The sequence below is a fragment of the Dendrobates tinctorius genome, unplaced genomic scaffold, assembly GCF_039654945.1.
Source record: "Dendrobates tinctorius isolate UK_male_01 unplaced genomic scaffold, ASM3965494v1 ptg000189l, whole genome shotgun sequence".
Lineage (NCBI taxonomy): Eukaryota > Metazoa > Chordata > Amphibia > Anura > Dendrobatidae > Dendrobates > Dendrobates tinctorius.
This window is the reverse complement of record NW_027361856.1, coordinates 4128863-4147767: the sequence shown is the minus strand read 5'-3', so window position 1 is coordinate 4147767 and position 18905 is coordinate 4128863. Positions and strand designations below refer to the sequence as shown.

Genomic DNA, 18905 nt, shown 5'->3' with positions numbered 1-18905 from the left:
CTTCCCCCATAACACAATGCCCATCCACCTGCTGTATCCCAGGCCCCACCGTCCACCTGCCGTATCCCGGATCCCATCAGCCATCCGCTTCAGCCCGAGCCCCTTAATCAACCTGCAGTATTCTGGGCCCCACCGTCCACCTACCATATCCCTGATCTAATTGTCCACTGCAGTATCCCAAGCCCCATCATTCAACTGCAGTATCCCGGACCCCATCGTCCACCTTCTCTTTAACACGTGGTCCTGCTGCCTGATCGAGTGCTTCATAATTATCTTATACTAGAAATAGGCCCGATGCTATTGCATCGGGAGTGTGGTGAAATGAACATCCGCCGACGGGTGGCTCAGCCAATGAGCGGTGCCACGCGGCTTTGGCGGGGGGATTTGAATCCCCCGCCCTGCCGGCTGAGCCAATGAGCAGTGCCGCGCGGGATTTGAATCCCTCGCCCCGCCTCGCTGGCCGAGCCAATGAGTGGTGCCGCGCAGGATTTGAATGTATGTATGGTCCTCTCACCTCCCTATCCTGGTATGCATGGTCCTCTCACCCCCCTATCCTGGTATGCATGGTCCCCTCACCCCCCTTTCCTGGTATGCATGGTCTTCTCACCCCCCAATCCTGTTATACATGGTCCCCCTCACCCCCCAATCCTGGTATGCATGGTCTTCTCACCCCCCTATCCTGGTCTGCAAGCTACCCCTCACCCCCCTATCCTGGTATGCATGGTCCTCTCTCACTCCTAATCCTGATATGCATGGTCCCCGAACCCCCCTATCCTGGTATTCATGGTCCTCTCACCCCCAAATCCTGTTATACATGGTTCCCCTCACCCCCCAATCCTGGTATGCATGGTCCTCTCACCCCCCTTTCCTGGTATGCATGGTACCCCTCACCCCCCTATCCTGGTATGCATGGTCCCCTCACCCCCCTATCCTGGTCTGCAAGCTACCCCTCACCCCCCTATCCTGGTATGCATGGTCCTCTCACCCCCAATCTTGATATGCATGGTCCCCGAACCCCCCTATCCTGGTATGCATGGTCCTCTCACCCCCCAATCCTGATATGCATGGTCCCCGAACCCCCCTATCCTGGTATGCATGGTCCTCTCACCCCCCAATCCTGATATGCATGGTCCCCGAACCCCCCTATCCTGGTATGCATGGTCCCCTCACCCCCTATCCTGTTATACATGCTACCTCTCACGTCCCATTTCTGATATGCATGGTCCTCTCACCCACCAATCCTGATATGCATGGTCCCCGATCCCCCTATCCTGGTATGCATGGTCCTCTCACCCCCCTTTCCTGATATGCATGGTCCCCTCACCCCCCAATCCTGATATGCATGGTCCCCTCACCCCCTATCCTGGTATGCATGATACCTCTCACCCCCCTTTCCTGATATGTATGGTCCCCTCACCCCCTATCCTGGTATGCATGTTACCTCTCACATCCCATTCCTGATATGCATGGTCCTCTCACCCCCAATCCTGATATGCATGGTCCCCTCACCCCCTATCCTGGTAAGCATGCTACCTCTCACCCCCCTATCCTGATATGGATATGTATGGTCCTCTCACCCCTCTTAAGCTGCACACATACAAAAAAAACATTTATACTCACCTTTCTTCCCTGTGATCCAACGCTGTCACGTTCTGCCGGAGGCCGGGGGAGGTGTGTGGGGGGAGGAGTGTGGCGCTGGAGTACGCGCATGCCCATACCGCACTGTCTGGCGCCATATTGCGGAAGGCACACTGCAAATGTATCTTCAGTAAAATGGCGCTGGATAGCGTTATGGGCATGCGTGATTCCAGCACCGCACTCCTGCCCCGGTCTCCGGTGAGAAGAGAAGCGCCGAGGCAACGCTCCTCCCGGTCAGGTAAGTATGTAATCCACCGCCCCGCCGGCTGAGCCAATGAGCATTGCCGCGTGGGATTTGAATCCCGCGCGGCAACGCGCATTGGCTCAGCGGGCAAGGGATTTGAATCCCGCGCCGCTCATTGAATTCCGGCCGCCATATCGGAATACCCATAACTTGGGTGTTCCAATATGGCGGTCGGCGTACTTCCGGTCGCGGTGCATTGTGGAAGCGACACAAGCGCCGGAAGTGTGTGACAGAGTTTATTGGTAATTATATATTAGATGAATCAGGCAGGGATGGGCCAGACGCCAACATCACAGAATCTGTGCCGTGACATGAGCAGAGGGATTAGAGAAATGCTGAATCACAGTGATTGTGACAGCACTCAGCAGGGGCTGCCGGTGTTAAGAGATCCCCAGGCACATTCTTCTCTGTCTTCTAACAGGAGAAGAAACAAAACAGAAAATAGACCCCTAAAATGTAACTTTTATTGAAAGTTATTTAAAAATATTGCATGATAGGCTGGGATACAGTACATATAAAATACTTATATAGGAAAATGTATAAATTATAAGGGAAAAAGGGGCAGTAGGGAGCCAAAAAAACCCCACAGAGAATGGGGATGAATAATACAGTATGTGGGCTAATAGGCCCTATAAATCCCTAATGGATGCCCTACCTTGCAGTGGAGGTTGGCAGTGGCACCCAAAGTTTCCACGGTATGGCGCCCCCACTCCGCGGCGGCTAGCCCTAAAATCCCTAATGTACCCTAGGCCTAATATGTAGTAAACAATAAATACAGTGGGGAAAAAAGTATTTAGTCAGCCACCAATTGTGCAAGCTCTCCCACTTAAATAGATGAGAGAGGCCTGTAATTGACATCATAGGTAGACCACAACTATGGGAGTCAAAATGAGAAAACAAATCCAGAATATCACCTTGTCTGATTTGGCAAAATTTATTTTGCAAATTATGGTGGAAAATAAGTATTTGGTCACCTAAAAACATGCAAGATTTCTGGCTCTCACAGACCTGTAACTTCATTTTTAAGATGCTGTTTTGCCTTCAACTCATTACCTGTAGTAATAGCACCTGTTTGAACTTGTTATCAGTATAAAAGACACCTGTCCACAACATCAAACAGTCACACCCCAAACTCCACTATGGTGAAGACCAAAGAGCTGTCGAAGGATACCAGAAACAAAATTGTAGCCCTGCACCAGACTGGGAAGACTGAATCTGCAATAGGCAAGCAGCTGGGTGTGATGAAATAAACTGTGTGAGAAATAATAAGAACATGGAAGCCATACCAGACCACTGATAATCTGCCTCGATCTGGGGGTCCATGCAAGATCTCACCCCGTGGGGTCAAAATGATCACAAGAACGGTGAGCAAAAGACCAAGAAACACATGGGGGGACCTAGTGAATTACCTACATAGAGCTGGGACCACTGTAACAAAGGCTACCATCAGTGACACACTACGCCACCACGGACTCAGATCCTGCAGTGCCAGACGTGTCCCCGTGCTTAAGCCGGTACATGTCCGGACCCTTCTGAAGTTTGCAAGAGAGCATTTGGATTATCCAGAAGAGTGTTGGGAGAATGTCATATGGTCTGATGTTACCAAAGTAGTACTGTTTGGTAGAAACAAAACTTGTCGTATTTGGAGGAGACAAAATGCCGAGTTGCATCCAAAGAACACCATACCTTCTGTGAAGCATGGGGGTGGCAACATCATGCTTTGGGGCAGTTTCTATGCAATGGGACCAGGACGACTGATCCATGTACATGAAAGAATAAATGAGGCCATGTATCGTGAGATTTTGAGTGCAAACCTCCTTCTATCAAAAGGGCATTGAAGATGAAATGTGGATGGGTCTTTCAGCATAATGATCCCAAGCTCACCACCAGGGCATCAAAGGAGCGGCTTCGTAAGAAGCATATGAAGGTCCTGGAGTGGGCTAGCCAGTCTCCAGATCTTAATCACATAGAAAACCTTTGGAGGGATTAGAAAGTCTGTGTTGCCCAGTGACAGGACCAAAACATCATTGCTCAAGAGGACATCTGCATGGAGGAATGGGCCAACATACCACCAACAGTGTGTGCAAACCTTGTGAAGACTTACAGAAAACGTTTGACCTCTGTCATTGCCAACAAAGGATATATAACAATATTGAGATGAACTTTTGTTAATGACCAAATACTTATTTTCCACCATAATTTGCAAAATAAATCTTGCCAAATCAGACAAGGTGATTTTCTGGATTTGTTTTCTCATTTTGACTCTCATAGTTGTGGTCTACCTATGATGTCAATTACAGGCCTCTCTCAACTTTTTAAGTGTGAGAACTTGCACAATTTGTGGTTGACTAAATACTTTTTTTCCCCACTGTAAATATGGTGGGATTGTGATCAGATAGGAGATCAATATTGCAGATGTCACTGGGACCAAATGGCGTGACTCACATAAATGTAACGTATTGTGAGGTAGCGCTGTTATTCAGTTAGGGGATCCTCACTAGGCAGCGAACAAAACACATCTGGCACCAGGTTTTCCACAAAACCAAAACAGTCCATGCGGTTTATTCAGCAGCATAAACCCATAGAAACAACATAAAGTTCTTATAACAGCATAGCGTCCATGACAGAGTTCAGCTCTGTAATCCCTGTGGTCACACAGGTTAAACATACACAGGCTTTCTAGCCTCAGTTATCTCACCCCGTCAGGGTCTCTCATGGTTCCTTCACCATCATGCGGCAGATGTCCATTCCCTCCAGGGAATTACCAGGCACGTACAGCCATTACACAGCGTTCACTTGCTGTCAGAAAGCAGCCCCCATCTCTCTCTCAGACAGGGCCTTCCACACTGGACCAGCCAGGTCCCAGCATTCACCCCATGTGACCTACCCTGGCCACATTATATGGTTCATAGCCACGCCCACCAGGTCACATGACTGACCTCATCACAGGTCCTTCAAGCATTTACACACTCTTTGCAACAGTGTTCTTTAAACACATCCCCTGGGTCGGTTTGTAGGTAGCTGGCCTGCCCATCTCCCTAGTTACCTGGAGACTTCTCCCTGTCACATTAAAGCAGCACCTCAGCAGTATCACTGCTGATCAACACATAAGTCTCCATCTCAAAGCCACCCACGTTGAGATACATAATGGCCATTCAGTATTCTGCCATTCATCCTTTCTCCTGGGACATCCACACAGTGCCCCCTAGCGGACTCAGTGGTTACTACACCACATACCTCCCCCCTCTGTTCAAATTTGTGGGGTTGAACACACAACATTACACCAGGGTCTCGCGACCGGACACTCATTACACCTTGCCCCACAGGTCAAGAGAACCGTCTCCATCTATCATACGGCCTCATCTCTACGTTAGGCCTCCCCCGCCCCCAGCGGTCAGAATATCGGCCCTAATCTTTGGCCCTCCAGTCACAGCCTGTCTGCATCATCAGACACTGTCTAGTCACCACATTCCACTCCCTGTTTGTTCCGTTCGCTGACCAGCTCCCTTGGTTGGTACGGTCATCAGTCTTAGTTGGGCCTACTGTCTGGCCTGAGTCTGACCCATTCAGCATCTCACAGGAACTAATGTCTCTCAGCCTCGTACTGCCCATCGAACTGCCACTTGCTGACTTTCTTCGGCCACTTGCCACGTCACTACTTGGAGGAACCCTTCGGGTCCTTACATGTTGGGTTGGAGGCGGCCGCCACCTGGTATTCCGTACTTCTTTATTAATTTGCCGGTGGTCCAGCCTCAACTGCTCAATCTCTTGCAGGTACCCCACTCAATACTCCAAGAGCATCCGAAAGTTTCTCAGGCTTTCCATGGAGCCAACCACCAGGACGGGAATCCTACCCTCTTCACTGGATACCTGGTCTTCATCATTAGGAGGGATCCTCACCCTCAGCACACCGGAGATATTCACAAGGTCTTGCATTACCTTCCCAGATCTTCCAATGATTCTCCCAATCAGAGCTTTGGGTACCGGAACCACATCTTTCCGCAAACCCAGCCGATCCATAGCCTCCCTTGCTAACTCTAGGCGTCGAGCAGCCTTCACATTACTCCGCCTGACCAGCTGTTTGGCGTGGAGACATTGTAGATGCATCTCCTTCAGGACAGCTACTCGGTTTGATGTATCTTCTCTGGCTGATACTATCACCAACTGCCAAGTCTCAGGTGCCCAGTGCACTTACATGCTTTGACCGCCTCTTTGAAAGCCTCATGCACACCTTCCTCAGCACAGGCCTCTTGCATGTCTTTTGGTACATCAATCACAAACTTGAAGGTCGTGGCCTTGCTCTCTTCCTGGCCAGGAGGCTCTGGCTTTACCACGGACACTTCCCTCACTACAGTTGACCCGACCGGGTGACTGTCTTCTTCAGTTCTTAGCTCCCCAACTTCATGAGATCTCATCTCTTCGTGACCGTCTGCCAAGACGGGCACCAGCAGCTCCGTTCCACCACCAGTCAGACCCGGCCGCTGTTCATCACTGTCAAAGTTCTTCTCCCGCAGAAAACCACTTACAGTTTCTTTGAGGTCCAAGACTTCTTTCTCAAGCTCCTCAATCCTGTGCTCGGCCATTTGTCTCAGGACTCTTTCTTGTTCAAGATGTCCTTCCACTGTCTCCTTTATCAGCTTTATCTCACGATCCTGTTCTCTTTGGACCAGCACGTGTCTCACCACTACCTCTTTAATTATATTGTCAAAGGGTACCACTGGGTCAGTCCAGTCAGCCGAGTGAACCGTCCCGTTACCGCTTAACCGTGTTTTTACCCCAGTCGTCTCATCTCCCAGCCCACCATCCGTCATATCACGAGACGTCAGGTTCGTAAGTTGGGCAGATGTACCTCTTCTTCTAGTCAGATCTGCCTCTGACCTGTCCACTTTAGGAGCCATCACTGTCTCAGTGTCTGCTCCCCCCACAGTCGAACGTCTCCATCGTCCGACCATACATCATCAAACAAAACAAAGTACTGGCCCCTCTCCAAGGCATAGACTAAGTCTCGTGGTATCCCGCCCCCTTGGCACACACCACCTTTGGTCCCCTCAAACATTACTTGGTCTACTGCATAGTTCACCGGACCCCATGTTTACAGCGAACCCTGGCATTTTTCTCAGTCAGAGATAAAACGAGTGGAGTTCCTGTCAGAGTCACCTGACTCTCTGAGTCCAGTCTACCAGAGACTCCTTCCCGGTGCAGCATCACGGTACACACCTGTGGCCCATCATTATCCGGAAAATACATGCCGCACTCCTCAAAACTCATACAGACACACTGAGGTTCCCTAGACATACCCACTGAGGTAACCAGTGCTGCCATTTCCTGAACCACCCCAATTTGGGTCACTGCCCCCTCCCAGGACTCCACCCCTTTTTGCGTTACCACCCCAATTTGGGTCACCGCCCCCTTCTGGGACTCCACCTCTTTTTGGCTTACCACCCCAATTTGGGTTATCGCCCCCTTCTGGGACTCCACCCCCTTTTGGGTGACCACCCCAATTTGGGCCACCGCCCCCTTTCAGGATTTCTCCATGTCCGTTATACCGGTCTTCTCAGACCACAGTTCACACAACACAGTTTGTCTCTTTTACGATACCACACAAGTCTTTGTTGGCACCACCACAGCTCCTGCTGTCACCGATCACAGACACCACCAGCTGCTGTTCACACACCCAGTGGCTGGTGTCCTCTTTGTAACCCCGCCGAGTTACAGGAAGCCGCTTGTCCCCTTCGTAACCCCGCCGAGTTACCAGAAGCCACTTGTCCCCTTCGTAACCCCGCCGAGTTACAGGAAGCCACTTGTCACCTTGACTCCCACTGAGCCACCGCAGGCTGAGTTGAGAAAAGAAAAAAAACACCACACAAAAAACTCACGTGTCCTTTCTGTGTGCTATTCAGGACATTCCGTCTCCTCTCCTGAGACCGTCCAACACACAGGGCGCACCAGGTGCTATTCACGGAGCAGCCCTCCTCCCAGGGTTTCCCAACACACCGGTCTCACCAGGTCCAGGGGCTTAGCGGGTGCTCTTCAGGACATCCATCTCCTCCTGAGACTGCCCAACACTCACGCCTCACCAGGTCCAAGGTCATGCCACGTGCTCCAGGGATCCGATTCTTCTCCTAGAATCTCCCAACACTGACCCTCCAGGACCTTGCTCACTGAACCCTCCAGGTACACAGTCTTTCACACTGACCCAGGTCAGTACAACACGAACACCTGTCCGTTACCTGTGTCAGGCCCACAGGTCCTCAGATACCTCTTCTCCACAGAGGCACCCCATCAATCACCAGTCTCTTTCCCACTGACCCCGGTCAGTACAACACGGTTTTCACGACCGTCACCTGCTGGCCGCGCAGGTTCTCGGACCCCTCTACCGCAGAGGTATCCTATAAGTCTCTTTCTCCTGGGGAAACGGCCGCACTGGGCTCACCGATCCGGACAGTGCCTTACTCACTAGGCCGCCCCACGGTTCCAGAACCACAGCTGGGCAGTGGCTTCCCCAACCGTCAGCCTTCCTGGCTCAGCGTTGCCCTTACAACTGACTTTGAAGTCCTCTTCCGTTGCTCCCAGCAACAAGGCTACAACAATGCCCATAGCTTTCTCCACCAATTGTGAGGTAGCGCTGTTATTCAGTCAGAGGATCCTCGCTAGGCAGCGAACAAAACACATCCGGCACCAAGTTTTCCACAAAACCAAAGAAGTCCATGCGGTTTATTCAGCAGCATAAACCCATAGAATCAACATAAATTTCTTATAACAGCATAGCGTCCATGACAGAGTTCAGCTCTGTAATCCCTGTGGTCACACAGGTTAAACATACACAGGCTTTCAAGCCTCAGTTATCTCACCCCGTCAGGGTCACTCATGGTTCCTTCACCATCATGCAGCAGATGTCCATTCCCTCCAGGGAATTACCAGGCACATGCAGCCATTACACAGCGTTCACTTGCTGTCAGAAGGCATTCCCCATCTCTCTCTCAGACAGGGCCTTCCACACTGAACCATCCAGGTCCCAGCATTCACCCCATGTGACCTACCCTGGCCACATTATATGGTTCATAGCCACGCCCACCGGGTCACATGACTCTGACCTCATCACAGGTCCTTCAAGCATTTACACACTCTTTACAACAGTGTTCTTTAAACACACCCCCTGGGTGGGTTTGTAGGTAACTGGCCCGCCCATCTCCCTAGTTACCTGTAGACTTCTCCCTGTCACATTAAAGCAGCACCTCAGCAGTATCACTGCTGATCAACACATAAGTCTCCATCTCAAAGCCACCCACTTTGAGATACAAAATGGCCATTCAGTATTCTGCCATTCATCCTTTCTCCTGGGACATCCACACAGTGCCCCCTAGCGGACTCAGTGGTTACTACACCACACTATGCTATGAGATCCTTGACAATTCCTAATGGTGGATGCAAAATAGATGTACTAGGCTATCGTCAATTACTCCTTTCATATAGTGGCCCAATGGTGTATGTCCCAAAAACTATCTACTTGTAGCCTTGAGATTGCTCATGCTTCCTCACAATTTGGTTTCTCAAGTCCTCAGTGCCAATACTTTTGTCCACCCTCTTTTTTATGTTTGGTGTGGAATTATATCCAATTTGGCTTTAGGACAATTCTTTTTGTGTTTTTTCATCTAAGACAAATTAAATGAAGATAATAATACCTAAGAATTTGGGTTTGCAATCATTTTCAGGAAGCAACTGAGTATTATCTGACAGAATTGCAGGGGTGTCAATACTTTTGGCCACGACTGTATATCTCCATACACCACCAAAAAAAAAAAATGTGCACACAATATAAATAATGTCTGTATGACCACCACTCTCCAAACCTCAACAACTATATATCTCACTAGAATAGCATGCAGGCTTCTCAAAGGAGGCACAAGTATCCAATCTCACTATCGGCACAAATATAAGATGTGCCAGCATGCATAGCTCAAAATAGAGACAAAACATCTTGTGATATGTGGTAGGTCTATCGTACTTCGTCTGAAGCACAGTCCATCAGGGAGTACCGCTTGAAATGTCCCAACGTGTTTCCCCCCAGAAGCACTGGGGTTCATCAGGGGATTGCTGGCCACAAACAATAGTGTGTGCTGAGTGTGATGCTTACCGCCCGCTTTTTTAAAGAGATGGACCGTTTCCAGATTGGGCTGAGTGAGTGCGTTCCAGAGCCATGATATGATGTCAAAATAGCCGTGGAACTCATCTTGCATTCCACTAGGCGCACCGGAAGTGATTTCACTTTCTGTGTAAGACTGCTCATGCACACATGGAACGCAAAGGCGCTCCATAGAAGCGGTCTCAGTTTTCGGCCAAATCCATAAATGCTGAAAAGCCAATGAGGTACAGATTGATGCATTTGTGGAGAAGTGGCGAATGCATCAACACAGCGTGACACCACCACCCCCATTCAAGGGGGTGCATAACCCTATTCCATACCAAAAAAAGGGGGACTAAAAATATTAAAGCTTATCCATTATAACAACATAAACCCAAGAAAAAATGGAGCCAAGAGCAATAAAACAAAATATATGAATTTTATTGTTATTCAAATATAATACAAAAATAGTGAATAGCTAATGAAAGATTTTAAGGAAAAGTGGCAACGTAGTACTTAATTACATATACCAATAAAATTGGCCACCTGAAGAAGCTAAGTAGCGAAACGCGCGTTGGGGTCCCGCAGCCCACGTTACAATAAGGTTGGTTGGGCTTTGGCTTTATTTTACTATTTTTTATGTCGCATATACTTGTCCTTTGGCTTAGCAAGTACTAACAGCAGCGCTTACACCTGGTAAGCACTCCTTGCCCGTGGTTCAATCTGTAGGTCTGGTTTTATGATCACGTTATCATGGGAAAATAATGGTAGCAGTCACATTTGACATCAGGCTATAATATTCTCTGTCCGTGGTCTATTTTGTAGGTCCTATTGGATCACATAATTATGCACTGTTGCACTTTATAGGACCATTGAGAGATATTTGTGCCTTTTTCTTATTTTCTGCACATTTTCCCCGTTCTTGTGGGTAATATCTTTTGAATATTATTCTTGTTGTATTTTTTAAGGCCAATTTTATTGGTATATGTAATTAAGTACTACGTTGCCACTTTTCCTTCCAACCTACTTTGTGCGTGGCTACATAGGAGTTGCTGAAACCCTTATTTATGATAAAATCTTTCATTAACTATTCACTATTTTTGTATTATATTTGAATAACAATAAAATTCATATATTTTATTGCTCTTGGCCCCATTCCATACCAGCCTGCAATTTCACTACCAGCCTGTACCTTCATTACTAGCCTGTACCATCACTACCTTGAAGGTGCAGGCTGAAAGTAAAGGTACAGGCTGGTAGTGAAGGTGCAGGCTGGTAGTGAAGGTGCAGGCTGGTAGTGAAGGTGCAAGCTGGTAGTGAAGGTGCAGGCTGGTAGTGAAGGTGCAGGCTGGTAGTGAAGGTACAGGCTGGTGGTGTAAGAAGATGAGCCGAGATAAAGTCAGCGGTTTCCGGTGCCCTTTAAGGCTAGAACTATCGGGACTGTCACCACTGTTGTCAGGGGAGGTTTTTCTTTGGGGGGAAGGACCTTCACACTGGACAGCAGGGGGCGTGGGGAATATAAAGAGGACTGAGCGAGGGAACGGGTCAGACTTGGCGGGAAAACGACAGGAGAAGTGTTAGGGACGGCGGAACGCACTAAATATTATATAACAGAAAGTGCGTTCGCCGCCCGGGGTCCACTGTGCAGAAGGTGTTAACCCTGCTGCTAGATAATGGCAGACGAACTATAAGGCGGTATATCGCACACGGGTTGAACGTCACCCGGTGTGCACTGGGCATACTCTGTTAGCTTCACAGAGGCACCTAAGGCATTAACATAAATGCTGAGCCTGTTGGACTCACAGGACTCAGAGAAGATATAAGGTCACAGGAGCTGGGGCCCAGGCAGAGGGTCAGAGTCCGTCTAGACCTACCGTGCGCGCGGCGTCGCAACTGCGGACGCCAAGAGGAACTGCAAACTGCAGTATGGCGAGAGACACTGTTGGACGCTAGCACTGTGGAGGATGCTTATTGTGGCTGTAGCTTGCCACTGGCTGGCGGTGTCTCTAAACCTATGTCCCTATACACATTCGTAATATCAGAGGAAGGGGATCATTCACACAGTAGCAACTAGAGACTATACTAGCGCATGGCCGAACCTTTTATAGCTAGGACCTTCCGGAAGCTTCCAGATCCCTGAGATGGACCAATCAAATCTGGAGAAAGACCTGGACATGTGACTCCCGATCTCCAATGGGAGATCACCTCGTGAGCATGCTCAGTGGAGCGACAGAAAGACAGCCTCTGGAGCGATTTGCTGCTGAGCAGCCTGCATTGCTATTGCAGACCCAGAGGTGGCAGCAATAGCCAGACCCACAGAGCAGGTCTGGGCAGAGCATCGGGACTGCTGAGCAAACTCCTCTGCGGTCAATAGATAATGGGAGACCGCAGAATGTGAGACTCTGGATTCCTGTTGAGCCGCTGCAGGAGGCGACCCATGGGGACCCTGCTGACGTAGGAGAACTTAGAACTCGCCTGTTTAGCCGTATGTGAAGAGAGGGGGAGACGGTTACGCAATATATGAATGCTCTACAAGAATTACACACTGCCATTGTCAGAAAAGATGGAATAGGGATAGGGCCGACAGATGTTGTGTTGCATGACCTGTTGGTGACTGGCCTGCGGGATGCCCTGACCAAACAGACCCTGAGAGAGCGGGAGCGGGCAGACCCTCATATCACTTTTACTGACATAGGGTGAGAGGCCCGTTCACGTGAACAGGAGCAGGGGGTGACAGTCCCTGTAGGGAAGGTCCAGAGTGGTGAAGCAGCAGTGCAGTTGTGGTAATAGCAGGTACGCAGGATGCAGTGACGAGCCGCGAGACAACCTGGTGCTTTCTAAAATAACTTTTATAAGACTGGGGGAACTTTCCGCAGTCACGGCTTGAACACAAAAAGGGGTAACACGTGTTGCCTTCGCAGGGGCTCTAGACAAGCAAACACCAAAGAGTAGAACATGACAACTTCCGGCAATAGCCGGTCACTATAGGGCCGCGGTTTGGCCGACTACGAGTCCTTAATGGAAAAGTCAACTTAGCTGCTGTCCAGGCGTCCCTCGCCATTCGGGTTGATGGTCTTTCGGCGTAGTAGTTGCTGGGCCCAGTTGCTGAGGCATTGATGGAGTCTTCGCGCCCTCCGGCGCACAGGCGACACCGGAGTCCCACAGGGCCCGGCGAAGTCCTTGGATGGGTGGGCCGCAGCCCCCGGACTGGGGCCAGCGGCAGAGATGTGCGGTGGCGGATGGCAGGCCACCTGTGCAGCTAACGGCTGCGACGGGGAGTCCGTGGTCAGCAGAGGCCCGGCCCCTGCTGCGGGCCTGAGCGGGACGGTGGTGGCCGCCGATGGCACGGTACTTGCCGCGGCCATGGGCGAGCACAGGGTGGCTGCGGGTGGCGGGGAACAGGCCGCAGCTGTGGGTGGAGGAGAGGCGGCAGCAGCCGCGGGTGACCGCGGGTAGGCCGCATCCACGGGCTGAGAGGAGGCGGCAGCGGCCACGGGTTGAACTGGGGCCGCAGTGGCCGCGGGCTGGAGCAGGGCAGCAAGTCCTGGATGATCGCCCTGGCACCGTCCCTCTGGAGTCCTCAGTGAGCGTCCTCTCTCGCACTGGTCAGTCGCTCTAGCTTCCCGTCGCTCCCACGCTCTCCTGCAGTCTCTGTCCCGGTCTGCTGACTCCTCGTCCAGGGAATTCCCTGCCTCCTTTATATTGGACCCTCCCCCAGCCCATCTGTCTGTCAGAATGGTCCGTCCTCGAATTCTGTCCCCCGGGAACAGTTTCCCCCGGAACCCGGATGACGACTCCTTTGGTTCCGGCCCGGACACTCGACCGGGGCCGTTCCTCTCACACTGTTGGTAGCTGAAGCCCAATGGGTAGATGAGATGAGAAAAGAACTGTTGACTATTCAAGGGGAAGTGGCTCAGGTGAAAGAGAAAGTTGAGGCCGGTCAGTGCACCGCCGGAAGCCAAGGCGAAGTAAATGTCCCTAACGAGGCCTGAAGGATCCGTCGGCAGAGGTTGTTTGCTTGTTATAACTGTGGAGAAATAGGACATATGGCTAGGGATTGTCCGCGACGGGCCGGCCCGGCCCCGGCCACAACACCCCTTAAACTAGAGGGCTCCGCCGCCCGAAGCCAGAATGGAAAGGAAGGAGTAGTGAAAGTCCCACGAATCTGGTGTCTACATGCCCGCTGGTCTGGGCTTGGTTCGATGGCCAGGCCTTGCGTTGCTTCGTGGATACCAGGTCTCAAGTGACCACGATGCCCGTAAGCGAATTTCCTTCGGCACTTCCCAGAGACTCTCAGGGCTGAGTGGGGCCAGGTAGTAAAACTTACAGTGGCAAATCACCTGTCCATCCCAGTCGCGGGGGTGGTTTGGATGTAGGTCTCCTTGTGTGGGAAGGATCTTGGACGGAGGGGTATTGTGCTGTCCCAGGGGGAGGCTGGCCATGGTCATATCGATACACTGAGGATGAACATCTTGAAAGAATTCGTAAAACTGCTGAGTGATGAGCCATCTCACTTGTCTTTAAACCAGTGGAGTCTGCACCCCCCCAGCAGCGGGTGTTCCAATAGTTAATCCGTACAGCTCGGGTGCAGGAAAGGGGAAACGTTAGGAAAAGTGGTTGTGCCGGCTTCCACCAAACTCGTCCTACCACCAGGAAAGACCGTAATAACCATGCCAGTCCGGGCACATGCCCCGCTGGAGGGGGTGGAAGTCCAATTGGAACCTTCGGTGGTGGAACAACTGTCTGCAGGACTCTTGGTGGCCCGAACGCTGACCAGAAGATTGTCGTCCCACGCAGGGTTGAAGTAGCGCGTGTATTGGGCATGCATGAAGAAGTCATACCGCCCCAGGTGATACAGTTGGTGGTGAATCCGGAGGACCCGTGGTTGGTAAAAGTCACTACTTCTCCAACAGCCGAACCTCAATACATCCAAGAGGGTCGGCACATTCCAGAACAGATGCGCGCTGACCTGTCTGAACTCACGCCCACCCAGGTGCAACAAGAAGAAGTGTTACTGGGGCAATATCAGTCCATTTTTGCAAATCATGAGGATGACTTTGGCTGCACCACGGCGATCACTCACGAGATACCAATGGGAGAAACAGCACCCATACGAGAAGTTTACCGGCAGATTTCCCCCCTGTTATATCAGGAAGTGAGAGAACTGCTCGGTCAGATGCTACAGGCGGATATCATTAGAGAGGGCCAGAGTTCGTGGGCAGCTCCCATTGTGCTGGTGTAGGAGGGAGATTCCCAAATGTGTAACCGGACCGGAACCAAAGGGACTATCACCAAGGTTTCCGGGGGACATATTGAGAGGATGGACAAGATACAGTTCCAGAAGGAGTGAGGGTGGGGCCAATATAAAAGGAGCTGAGGACACCAGCAGGGGGCACTCAATAGAACAGGAGAGAAGGAGCAGGAGGTTTAGGCAACGCCAGAGCCCTCAGGAGTGAGCGACAGCCAGAGAGGATGAGGGAGATCCACGACTGCCAGGAGGGAGCCAGCCCCGGGTGGTCCAGGAGAGGGACGCTGACCAAACGACCGCGCACCCGCCCCTGCTACTTCAGCCTGCGACCGCGGCCTACCCGCTGCCGTCCGTGACCACCACTGCCCAACTCCAGCCTGCGGTTGCAGCCTACCCACCGCCGTCCATGGCCGCCGCTGCCCAACTTCAGCCCATGGTTGAGGCCTATCTGCTGCCGTCCACGGCTGCCGCCGGCCAACTCCAGCCCGCGGTCGCGGCCTACCCGCGGTCACCCTGGCCGCCACTGCCCAACTCCAGCCCACGGCTGCGGCCTGCTCGCTGCCGGCGCAGTTCGACTCCAGTCCGCGGCCGGGGCCTACACGCTCCGGGCCCCGACCACTGTCACATCGCCATCGCCGGGTGGCGCCACGCAGAGGAACTCCACGGGGGGCCTGTTGTGCCCTCGCTCCACCTGGGCATAGGAACGCCAGAAGCCTGCGACAGCTCCTCGTCGGCTGGGCCCAGCGGTTAAGACGTCGAATAGACATCGATAACTACTCTGCCGGATGTCAGAGGAGGATAAGTGGCACGGCGTAGTTGTTTAATCATAGTTTCTGGACCCGTAGTCGGCCGCACTGCGGCCTTATAGGTACCGGTTCCAACCGGGCAGTTATTAGTGTGTTACTTGTGTATTGCTGTTCTGATCCCTGCGAGGATAACGTTTGTTATTTTGCTGGTTACTCGAGATAGCCCTAAAGGGAAATCCTTATCTCTATCTATAAAAGTTACAGTTAAAGGTTACTCCTGCTCCCGTCTCGTCACTGCATCCCGCGTGCCTGCGATTACTACATTGGTGCGGAAAAAGGACGGGTCAATGAGGTTCGGTGTAGACTACCGCAGGCTTAATGCCTGTACCATACGGGATTCATACCCCATACCTCTGACTGAGGAGTCTCTCTCCGCATTGGGAAAGGCCAAATTCTTCTCAACACTGGATCTCGCCAGTGGCTACTGGCGTGAAGGTACAGGCTGGTAGTAAAGGTGCAGTGAAGGTACAGGCTGGCAGTGAAGGTGCAGGCTGGTATTGAAGGTGCAGGCTGGCAGTGAAGGTGCAGTGAAGGTACAGGTTGGCAGTGAAGGTGCAGGCTGGCCATGAATGTGCAGGCTGGTTTTGAAGGTGCAGGCTGGTAGTGAAGGTGCAGGATTGTAGTGAAGATGCAGTGAAGGTACAGGCTGGCAGTGAAGGTACAGGCTGATAGTGAAGGTACAGGCTGGCAGTGAAGGTGCAGGCTGGTAGTGAAGGTACAGGCTGGTAGTGAAGGTGCAGGCTGGTAGTGAAGGTACAGGCTGGTAGTGAATGTGCAGGCTGGTAGTGAAGGTGCAGGCTGGTAGTGAAGGTGCAGGCTGGCAGTGAAGGTGCAGGCTGGTAGTGAAGGTGCAGGCTGGTGGTGAAGGTACAGGCTGGTAGTGAAGGTGCAGGCTGGTAGTGAAGGTACAGGCTAGTAGTGAAGGTGCAGGCTGGTAGTGAAGGTACAGGCTGGTAGTGAAGGTGCAGGCTGGCAGTGAAGGTGCAGGCCGGTAGTGAAGGTGCAGGCTGGTAGTGAAGGTGCAGGCTGGCAGTGAAGGTGCAGGCTGGTAGTGAAGGTGCAGGCTGACAGTGAAGGTGCAGGCTGATAGTGAAGGTGCAAGCTGGTAGTGAAGGTGCAGGCTGGTGTGGCGCCCCCAGGAGTATGGTCGCCACAGTGGCATTACCTTCCTCCTAGGGAGTGTGATGTCATGCTTGGAAGCAATAAAGGGTCTCTCTGTCAGGTAAATTCAGCACACAGCACAGTTCCCACTCTGGGCCAGCAGAGGGAGCTCTGAACCAAACTGGGGGAGGAGTTGCTCTCTGGGGCCAGGAAGGGGAAGTTTAGTCAGTTCGTGTAAGGAGGGTGAAGTGTGTGGACGGGAGAAGAAGAGCTGGAGGATTGAGCAGAGTTCAGGCTCAATTCTAGCGTAGCGCATGTTCCGGAGTCCGGTCTCCGAGGTTGTATGGATACTGATGTTCCTGCAGCTGAAACCGGAGGAATAGGAAGCTGTAAATGCTCTGTTCCCACATAAGACTCAGAGGCACAACAGCAATGGGTGAGCCAGAAGAAGGAGGCTACAGCTGTCTGCCATACGAGGGGGTTCTAAAAGAGAGCAAGCAAGGGGAACTTCAGTGTAACTCAGTACTGCATGTACCTCAGATAAGCGCTAGAAAGGAGACTACACAACCCATCTGCATAGAGAGATTCCTAAGTTGCTTCCAGGCTGGCCAACTTCTGTTCCATCTGTAATCTGGATCCTGGACTGCACTTGCAAAGTAAAGGTAAAGGAAACTGCACCCTGTTGTGTCATTGCCTTCTTCCTGCAACACCTTCAGCACTGCTACATCTCTGTGCCTAACACTGCACCCTCTTCCTCAACACCTATTCCCACTGCCCTAGGACTACAGCTCTACCTGTGGGGAGCTATTACATCTTGCTGCCTTATACCATCTGTCCCAGAGGATCTGCCTGCAGCGTCGGCATAACCCCATTCATTGCCGAGCACCACAGGTGGCGTCACGTATCATCCACTTATAAACTTTAATCAGCCACGCTTAACCCCTTTTACATGGATGCCCAGGGCCACGGACCGGGTCACTGCTACTGTGAAACTTCCCTCTGAGATACCGGCCTGGTACCGAGTACCCCACTGCCCTGGCGGGCGATCCACTGGCAGTGAAGGTGCAGGCTGGTAGTGAAGGTACAGGCTGGTAGTGAAGGTACAGGCTGGTAGTGAAGGTACAGGCTGGTAGTGAAGATGCAGGCTGGCAGTGAAGGTGCAGGCTGGTAGTGAAGATGCAGGCTGGTAGTGAAGGCGCAGGCTGGTAGTGAAGGTGCAGGCTGGTAGTGAAGGTGAAGGCTGGTAGTGAATGTACAGGCTGGTAGTGAAAGTACAGGCTGGTAGTGAAGGCGCAGGCTGGGAGTGAAGGTGCAGGCTGGGAGTGAAGGTGCAGGCTGGGAGTGAAGGTGCAAGCTGGGAGTGAAGGTGCAGGCTGGTAGTGAAGGCGCAGGCTGGGAGTGAAGGTCCAGGCTGGGAGTGAAGGTACAGGCTGGTAGCGAATGTACAGGCTGGGAGTGAAGGTGCAGGCTGGGAGTGAAGGCGCAGGCTGGGAGTGAAGGCGCAGGCTAGGAGTGAAGGCGCAGGCTGGAAATGAAGGCGCAGGCTGGGAGTGAAGGTGCAGGCTGGTAGTGAAGGTGCAGGTTGGTAGTGAAGGTTCAGGCTGGGAGTGAAGGTGCAGGCTGGTAGTGAAGGTACAGGCTGGTAGTGAACGTGCAGGCTGGTAGTGAATGTACAGGTTGGGAGTGAAGGTGCAGGCTGGTAGTGAAGGCGCAGGCTGGGAATGAAGGCGCAGGCTGGGAGTGAAG

General features: G+C 51.9%; 1 protein-coding gene across 1 annotated transcript in view; it reads right to left on the bottom strand.

The window, feature by feature from the left end:
• Positions 1-10152, bottom strand: part of TSTD1 (thiosulfate sulfurtransferase like domain containing 1) — a 68588-nt gene extending 58436 nt beyond the window's left edge. Inside the window, exon 1 of the mRNA XM_073552285.1 lies at positions 10017-10152. Coding sequence (XP_073408386.1) covers positions 10017-10119 — 103 coding nt within the window. The 5' untranslated portion in view covers positions 10120-10152. The remainder of the gene's footprint in view (positions 1-10016) is intronic.
• Between the last annotated feature and the right edge of the window lie 8753 nt (positions 10153-18905).